Here is a 9,922-nt window from a genome sequence, read left to right as displayed (position 1 = left end):
TTGTATTTTAGTCAAAAGACTATGACTAAAACTAAATAAAAATGTACTGTCAAAATTAACACTGCTTTAAAGAACCATTTTGTAAATTTTGGCAAAATGCAATGTTTGTGAATTAAAAAAATAATTATGAAAAAAAAAATTTTAAATGATAAAATGATAAAAAATATAAATATAAATAGGCTGTTTAATATGATAACATGCTGCAAGTGTTGAATATTGGTTCATGTAAAAAAAAAAAAAAGAAAAATATTTAATTTGATGGTTTTCCTGATTATTTACAAGAGCAGAAGTTTTTATATCTATAGGTTTTTACTTCCTGTTAGCTTAAAAAATTTAAATTGTAAATATATTCAGTTTAATTTAGTGGATTTAAAATGAAGGAACACTTCTTATTTAAATGGACAAGAACGACTGTTTTAATTGGGTTAGCTTTTCTCAAACTGGCTTACAAGCTAATCCAAAACTAGCTAGCTAGCGAGCTAATGAAAAACTGACATGCTAGCTTATAAAAAGTCTTTGTTTACATTCAAGTTTCTGCCCCAAAGCCTATTTTTGTCCAGTAATATATAATTATATGGGTTTTCTATAAGATTAGTGGCTTAACACTTAATTTGATGAAATAGAGAAAAATATCCAAAGGAGGAAATGAGAAACAGTATGCTAATTGTCTAGCCCTCGCTAACAATGTTTAAAAGATCAATCTGTCAGGCTTTATAAACTCTTCATTTGGAAAGATAAAGTTTTTTTTTTTTTTACATGAACTTTAATGAACAAGAATACATTTTATTTGGGTGTCCTCGAAAAAAACTAGCTTTCTAGCTAATCAAGAACTAGCTTACTAGCTAATCAAGAACTAGCTTACTAGCTAATCAAAAACTATCTTCCTAGCTAATCAAAAACTAGCTATCTCTGCTTCAAAACTTTGGAAAACTTACGTGGAGCAAATAAACAAGTTTTCTATTTTCTATCAAAATGTTTTAAGTTGATTTGTTCTCAAGCTAGCTTACTAGCCTACTAGCTATTGAAAAAAAAAAAACTGCTCGCAGCTACAAATGAAACATATTTGTGTGTAAAAAGTAGTAGCACAAAGCTTTATAGCAAGACAAATTTTGTTTTAGGTTGTTTTTATGACTGTAGCTTTTAATTGGGTTTGCTAATCAAAAACTAGCTTGCTAGCTCTTTGTTTACATTCAAATTTCAGCCCTAAAACTCCCTACTGTGGGCTAATATACACATTGTTTATAATAAAGATGTTTCATTAAGATTCTTTATTTTTTAATAATTGTAGGAGCCTGAACGAGGAAGGAAACAAACTTTTCATCCTTTGGTTCTCAGGAGGATACGGAGAACATGCAATCTCCTCCTCAGTTGTGTACTCTCACTCTGAACGAAGCTATTTATGCACCAAACAACACAGGATGTCCTATTTTGTTGGTAATAAAATCTACTTTTATATGAATTTTACTTCTTTGCTGCATGTTTTTATTCCTACAGAACCTTCGTTTGTCCGTCCGTTAAGGCAGAGGTTCTCAACATTGGGTCAGGACCCCATTTGGAGTTGAGACACTGGGAGGGGGTCACCAGATGCCTTCTGGAAACTAACAATATAATTTGTTAAACAATTTCAGTCCATTTTTGCTTATTTTTACCCTTTTTCTGCAACGACATCAAACTCACAATTTTTATCACTTTTTCTTGCCAGATTTTTGCTCCTTTTAATGTATTTTTGCTACATTTCTCCCATTTCTGACACTTCTACATCACATTTTAATGACTTTTCTACACATTTTTTCTACTTTCCAGACATGTTCATCACTTATAAACCTTTTCACCACTTTTACACCTAATGTCACATATGTTGAGCCATTATTGTCACTTTTAACCTCTTTTCACCAGATTTCGTGCTTATTTTTGCCAATTTAACCACATTCACCATTAGTCATGCCTATTATTTGCCAGTTTAAACTAATTGTTCCAATATTGACACTTTGAACCATTTTTTCTGTCTGTTTTTAACTCTTTTTTACGCTAATTTGCAACTTTTAAAATCCCATTTCACCTCCTTTTCCACCAATTTTTGGTCACTTTTAACTCATTTTATTAGTGATTAAAAGCATGATTTCCATCTTTAAGATGACTATAATAATAATAATAAATGTTCCTGGTTAACAGTGGATATTATTCAGATGAATAAATAAATGTGGTTATCACAGATTCATAGAACAATGGAGAATAAAGAAGATGAACAATGACTTATTCATGTATTTTAATTTAACAGTATTACTTTCAGACAAAAAAAAAAGTCAGAATGATGACATTCTGGAGTGTTTCAAAATGGAAAATAAAAATAACAGAAAAAATAATAAAAAGTTTTTAAAATGTACATGATGTAAGAGAATCCAACATCAGAATTCACATTAAATCTAAAACACAAACATCATCAGCCCCGCCCAGTTTGTTTCCAAAGTCCCACCGAGCTTCCTGATTGGCTCTGGCTGGGACACGTGACTCCGCCCCCTCCGCAGGACTCACACTCCAACGCTGCCGTCCGATAGGCCTTCCACACCACGGGGTCCCTCCGACACATGGTCCCGCCCCCTCGCTTCTTCTCGCCCTGGTTCCGGTTGATGTCTCCGACGCACACCCATCCCCCACCCCCTTCTGCGGGGGCGGGGCTTACCGCCCACTTGGAGTGGTCCTGGGTAGTTTTAAAGGTGAACGTCTGGCCCGGGTGGATGAGCCTGACGTCCAGAACCTTCCAGTCCAGAGAGCAGTCGGAGGGCAGGATGCCACGGGAGTTGACCCAGAACTGGACCAGCAGGTCTGACCGGAGGTACGGGGCCACCCATGAGTGGTAGAGATCTGAAGAAGAAGAAGAAGAAGGTCATTGAAATGTCTGCACTTTATACATTTTACCATTTTGTTTGGAATGTTTATTATTATTATTATCTTAAAGATGGAAATCCTGGTTTTAATCACCAATAAAATGAGTTAAAAGAGGTAAAAAAAAAAAAAAAGGTTCAAAGTGTCAATTAGAGCTGGACAATATATTGTGATTCAAGATATATCGAGTTTTCTATTTTCGCGACATAGATAATGACATATCGCCTATATCGAGATATATTCATATTCTTTGAACTTGTTTTCATTTGTACAAGTATTTAATATTATTCATAGAGTACAGTCAAACAGTGTCCTTTAAAATTTTAACATATTTATATATATATCACTATTTCTCAGAAGAGCATGAAAATCACAGTTCGATGGATTTCTGAGTGCGTTCTAACCCAGACTTTCAGCTAAACAAGTCACACTACAGAACTCACTCACACGTGCTGTCCCTTAGAGGAGAAAAAACCACGTGTCACATACTGTGCAGCTGTTTGTTAATAAATGTGTCTGTGGGGCATTTTTCAGCAACAAATTCAACCCAGGATTGTCTTCACGGTCAGACTTTATTAAGTAAAAAATATTGAGATTCATATCATATATTTCCATTTTGAGAATAAAATATCAAAATATGAGTTTTGGTCCAAAGTGCACAGCCCTCGTGTCAATATTGTAACAATTCGTTTAAACTGACAAATAATGGGCATGACAAATGATGAATGTGGTTAAATTAAAAAATAAGCATGAAATATTGTGAAAAGAGGTTAAAAGTGACAATAATGGGTCAATGTGTGACATTAGGTGTAAAAGTGGTAGAAAGTGTTTCTAAGTGCTGAACATGTATGAAAAGTGGAAAAATGTGCATAAAGTCATTAAAATGTGATGTAGAAGTGTCAGATATGGGAGAAATGTAGCAAAAATACATTAAAAGAAGCAAAAATATGACAAGAAAAAGTGATGAAAATAGATTAAAATATGGTGAGTTTGGTGTAGTTGCTGAAAAATGGTAAAAATAAGCAAAAATTGGCTCCAGTTGTTATTATATAAAATATATTCTTAGTTTGTTGAAGGCATCTGATGACCCCCCCTCCCAGTGCCTCATGACCCCAAATGGGGTCCTGACCCCAAGGTTGAGAACCCCAGCTATCGGCTACAATTTGATGAAATGGAAAATAAGAAGAAAAATGAGCAACATTTAAAAGTTGGACATTGTTCATGAGAAACGTGTGATTAAATAGAGAAACTACGGTAAGTTATATATCGTACCGTTATCAAACATCGGCCCTTTGGCGAAGCTGATGAACTCGGTCCCGCCTTTAGACGTCAGGGCCACGCTGCGGTTGGACACGGCTTTGATGACATGCTGAGGAAACATGGGCGGAGTCTTCTTACAGAGCTCAGCCAGGGCGGGAGCCACCGACGCTAAGGATTGTGGGACGTCACAGTCATACACGCTGGGCTGGTTGATCTGCAGCTGCTCACCTGTTCATTAGCACACACTAGCTCGTTAGCTAATTCATCACGTCACACAAAAAGTGGTTGATGGAGAAAAAACATTTCAATCTGACGTTTTAAGAGCAGCCGACAATAGGAAACCAACAAAATGACCCATTTCATCTTTTTTCAATAGATTTCATCTTTTTTCAAAAATACACCAAACAATGACAAAAATACACAAGATGACAACAAAAAACCATAAAACTAACAGAGGACATAAAATAACACATAAAATGAAAGAAAAATACACAAAAAACAGAAACAAAAGCGCACAAAATAGGAGAGAAATACAACAAACGATAATAAAACACACAAAAAGTTAAACAAAATGGCAGAAAACCCCCAACAAAAAGACCATAAAAAACACAAAAACGACAACAGAAACACATAAAATGAAAGAAATATACAAAAAAAAAATGCAACAAAAACACGCAAAATCAGAGTTAAACAAAATGACAGGAAAAACTCACAAAATGACCCCAAAAACACATAAAACAACAACAAAAACACACAAAATTGGAGAAATAAACACAAAATGGGCCCAAAAACCAATTAAACAAAAACACACAAAATAGAAGAGAGATACACAAAATGACATACAATAAACACACAAAATAACCCTAAAAACATTAAGTTTGCGTTAATGCAGGTTTTCACCTCAAACGAAGCTTCGTGAGCGTAAAAATGAACGTTTTTCCTTTGTCGTGTGGTTGTTTCCACGTCTTACCGATGGTCTGGAAGCGGTGGAGGGGGAACGTGACGCAGATGAAGCTCTGGCCGTTATTGGTTCCACTGCTGGGGTAGACGTAGCGTGCTGCCCGTCTGACGGGGGGGAACTTTGGGACGCTGTGGACCAACCAGAAGCCCTGAGAGCCGCCCAGGAGCAGCACGCCTGAGGGAGGGGGAGGAGCCACGGGTTAGGGTTAGTCGTGGTCAGTAGGTCACCACCTCACCTTTGGTGTGGCCCCGCCTGTTTGCATCGTCCACAGACCCCCCCTTAGGAGGCTGATCGTTGTACAGGATGTACGCCAACTCTGCATTCTGCACAGAAATCATCTTTTATCTGTATTTATACTAAAAAACAGAATAACAATAATTCACTATTTTCATTGCCAAAACAAAGAAAACAACTAACAAAAAAAAAGCATCACTTGTGTTAAATTTGTTGATATTTGTTTGGATTTTCTTGTAATTAAAAATATATATATATATATATATATATATGTATATATATATATTCATACATAAACTAAAAAATAAATAAATAATACAATAATCACCAAACTAATGGAATAAAAAAAAATCATAATAATATTAATAACAATAATAAATGAAAAATAATAAAATATGAATATGCTTTATAATGTAATAATAATATACAGTATAATAAAAAATTTAATAAATGTAAAAATAATAACATTTTAAATAAACCAAATATAACCTAAAACATAAAAAAATACAATAATCATCTAGACAAATGGAACATTTAGGAAAATCATCTAAACTAAAACAAATAATTATAAAAACATTAATTATAATCTTATATTTTTTAAAAACATCTACTAAAAAAACTTTTTTTAAATTATGAAAATCATCTATAGTAAAGTAATATTCATTTTGACATCACCTAAATAAAAATATATTATAAACTAAACATATTATTAGTATTATTATTCATAATAATAATAATATTACAACCTATATAAATGCTAATATTCAGACCTTTCCTGAGGAGTAGAGCTGTCCTACGGTCCTGCCTAACGCTCCTGTGGTGTCGTTGACTGTAGTCGTTCCTTTACTCCATCCATCACTGCCTCCATCCATCAGCAGATACATCAGACCATCAGTGTGGGACTCACTGACGCCATGTTTGGGCAGTTTGTACGAATAAAACCTGACACACACACGCACACGCACGCACGCACGCACACACACACACACACACACACACACACACACACACACACACACACACACACACACACACACACACACACACACACACACACACACACACACACACACACACACACACACACACACACACAGTATGATTAATTACACAGAGGAAAACATGCATGTTGTCATGGTATAAATATAAATATTACCAACCAATCAACAGCCTGTCCCTGGTCATTGTAGCAGCTGATTGAAGAGGTGCTGCCTCCTAGTGGCACACTGATGAACAGCAGATAAATCAGCATGATCATCTGGGAAATAATAAATTCAAATATAAAAACAATAAAAAAAATAAAAAAAAATCAATATAAAAACAATTACAGGTACAGTCTAGAAGTGTATTAGTATTTGCTCCAAGCAGTAACGACTTTTGACAGAAGCTTGTGTGTTTGTTCTTTACCGAGCTGCACCATGACCTGCACAGAAACCTCACTTCCAGTTTACAACCTGACCAATATATATATATATATATATATATATATATATATATATGTGTTTTTTTTTTTCTTTTGTTAACATTTCAGTGCTTTATTACATAAAACGTCCTCAAAGTTGTTTTTAAAAGTACAAATTCTCGATGAGGACAATAAACATTGCATTTCTAATGTAAGAAAAGTTCATTTGGTGTTTTGTGATGTTTTATGTGGAAAAAAGGAAAATAAAACATACCATTAAGAATCTGCCTCTTAAAAATACTGAAGTGTCTATTGATACAAAAAACAAGCTTTATCTCTGGTTCAGTTCTTACACATTAGGTCAAAGGTCAGAGGGATAAACTCTCCATGTCTGACGGTGACGTGTAGGAAGTCTGACAGACATTTTGATTATTTTACCCAGTCTCCAAGGCAGAAAGACCGAGTTAGCTGCTAAAGCTAATGCTGCTAAAGCTAATGCTGCTAAAGCTAATGCTGCTAAAGCTAATGCTGCACACCAGCTGAAAGTTCTATTTTTTTTCTGACTTTTCAAACTGTTTCAGCTCATTTATCGACCTGTTCATCTCGTGCACGTCCTTCAAATTTGTAAATTTAATTAAAATAATAGTTTAATAAAAATAATTCATTAACTCATAAGAACTCATACTGTCCTTTTCACACTCGGAAATCTCACTTGTCCCATCAATAATAATAATAATACATTTTATTTATAAGTGCTTTTCAAAAACTCTAAATCACTTTACAGTTGGTCAAACAATTACACAAATCAGACAAAGAAACCAACGACAATAAAGTAAATACAAAAAATACATAACAATCAAAAGTTAAAGAAAGTGTCTTTAAGTACATTAAACGTAACCATAGCCTCTGGGACTATAGCTACAATAAATATGAGCTAAAATACAAATGACGGAATTTTAAGTCACGTGGTGCACCTATCACATGACCTAAACTGGCCAATGAGGGGCGCTGAGTATCCATAGAGTGACAGTCTATGAATACGTTTAACGTACCTATAGCCACGACCATAATATAAACACTATGAAAACAATAACAATCTCTGGAATAACATTACAAACGCTGTTCGGTTGGAAATATCGACAAAGTGAACGAGCTTGTTTACGTTTATATCCCTCTCGAACCTATGACCTCCCCAGGTCACACATGCACAGTTCCAGAGTGTGAAAAAGCTTATTAAAAACACAGCTGGGTTAGCTTCCAGAGGTTTATTCCATAAAGTGGGTTATGTTCAAACTCTGAGTATGCTTCAGTGTTTTTTATGACATTTTTTAGGACGTGTAGATGACTCTGGTGACAATATTACATTAAAAATCAATATAAATGATGCAATATCAAATGGCATTTACTGTCTTAATATCCAGTGTAACAGGAGGACTCTCTATGCAGACATCCTATGCTGCTGCTACGTCTCCTCAGACACATTTTATTCATATTATTCACCGCTCGTCACGTCACTGAAGCAATAAAGTGATGAAGTGACCAAAAAGTGTGACTAATTACAGATGATTTAAGCCACTATAGTCACTGAAGACTGAACACACCTTTAGAACAGGCTCATATTCCTCAAACGCCGGCTTATTTCACCATTAGGGTGAATAAATCACTATTTTCCGGGTGGTTGACATGGCAGCTCGAGTCATCTCTGATCCATTGATGATGGCTTTTTATCACACGTACATGTCAGTAACCCAAGGTTTACATACTCAGAGTTTATTAACCCACTTCACACCAGCTGTAATAGAATCAGATACACAGAGTTTCCCATCGTATGTTGACCCAGAGTTTATTAATAGACTTGTTGAACCTCCTTTATGGAATACCCCTCAGGAATCATCATAAGTAATAAATAAACGGATAATGTACTTGTTAAATATGCCTGTCAGGAGGAATATAGTCTTTTATTATTATTCATAATAAAAACATGAGTGGAAATGTGTAAATGTAAAGTCGTAAAAAAATAATGAAAGTGATGAAGTTTCATTAACAAAGCTCACCTCAGTGTTATTCAGTCCTCATTTACGTCCGCAGCTTGAACCGTCTCCGTTTAAAAACTCCGTTATTTTTCAACACAATCACATGACTCATAAATCACATGACTCATAAATCAAATGACTCATAAATCAGAAAACACAGAAACACAGTTGTAAAGTGTCCTTTTTGGTGACAGTTTACAATCAGGAAGAACCTGCACAAACACTGATGTGACGTCAGTCATCAGGTGACCGGTGACGCGCATGGGCGGGGTTAATCTTCAACTTTCTCTATTTATTTTTTCAGCCAATAGATTATGACCAGGAAGTAAATGACACTGGATAATTCTTTATTGTTATCTCTGTTTCTAATAAAATAATAAAATACAGTCTTTATTGTTACAGATGTATTTTATTTATACTTTAATGGCGCAGCTGAAAACAGTTGATTGGATAAGCTGGTCACATGATCAGACATAAACATTGTGATTGGTTGTTAAATGAGCGCATATCTCTCCACACTGGGGACCAGAATAAATATGCAATACTATAAAAATAAAATCACAATATTGCAAGAATATAATCATAGTATTATGAAGAATAAACTTGTAATATCACAAGAAAAAAAGTCACAATATTACAATAGAGTTAATAAACTAAATAAAGTCATAATTTTATGAGGAAAAAACTTAATAAAATTACGAGAACAATTTTGTAATTTTACAATAACAAAACTGTAAATTACAAAAATAAACTTGTAATAACATAAGAATAAACTTCTAATATTACAGAAATAAAATTTCAATTCTAAAAAAATAAACTTGTAATATTAGAAAAATAAACTCATAATATTATGAAGGATAAATTCATGATATTACAATAGACCTAATAAACAAGAAAAGTTATGAATATTTGAGGGAAAACTTGTAATAATGTTACATGAACAAACTTGTAATATTACAATTATATCATCATAATTATGAAGAAAAAACTTGTAATATTAGGAGCATAAAGTTGTAATATTACAAGAATAAACTTGTCATATTACAGGAATAAAATTTGAATTCTAAAAATAAACTTGTAATATTAGAAAAATAAAGTCATAATTTTATGAAGAACAAACCAATAATACAATGAGAATAAATCTGTAAT

General features: G+C 33.9%; 1 protein-coding gene across 4 annotated transcripts; it reads right to left on the bottom strand.

Moving 5' to 3' along the window:
• Nucleotides 1–2,249: 2,249 nt before the first annotated feature.
• dnase2 (deoxyribonuclease II, lysosomal) lies at nt 2,250–9,012 on the bottom strand. 4 transcript variants are annotated; one of them, XM_028470954.1, is made up of 8 exons: nt 8,795–9,012; nt 6,714–6,792; nt 6,499–6,596; nt 6,109–6,280; nt 5,340–5,427; nt 5,114–5,278; nt 4,156–4,371; nt 2,250–2,862 (listed from the first exon to the last, which is right to left on the bottom strand). In XM_028470954.1, the coding sequence occupies exons 2-8, from the start codon at nt 6,756–6,758 to the stop codon at nt 2,441–2,443; spliced, it is 1,206 nt and encodes a 401-aa protein (XP_028326755.1). In that variant the 5' UTR covers nt 6,759–6,792; nt 8,795–9,012; the 3' UTR covers nt 2,250–2,440. The 4 variants fall into 4 exon arrangements, with proteins under 4 accessions (XP_028326755.1, XP_028326756.1, XP_028326757.1 ...); XM_028470955.1 differs by having other exon boundaries at nt 6,714–6,761; XM_028470956.1 differs by lacking the exon at nt 6,714–6,792.
• Between the last annotated feature and the right edge of the window lie 910 nt (nt 9,013–9,922).

This window comes from Gouania willdenowi, chromosome 16 (assembly GCF_900634775.1).
Source record: "Gouania willdenowi chromosome 16, fGouWil2.1, whole genome shotgun sequence".
NCBI classification, from domain to species: Eukaryota; Metazoa; Chordata; class Actinopteri; order Blenniiformes; family Gobiesocidae; genus Gouania; species Gouania willdenowi.
The sequence above is the reverse complement of the archived record's forward strand: the minus strand, read 5'-3'. Positions and strand labels throughout refer to the sequence as shown.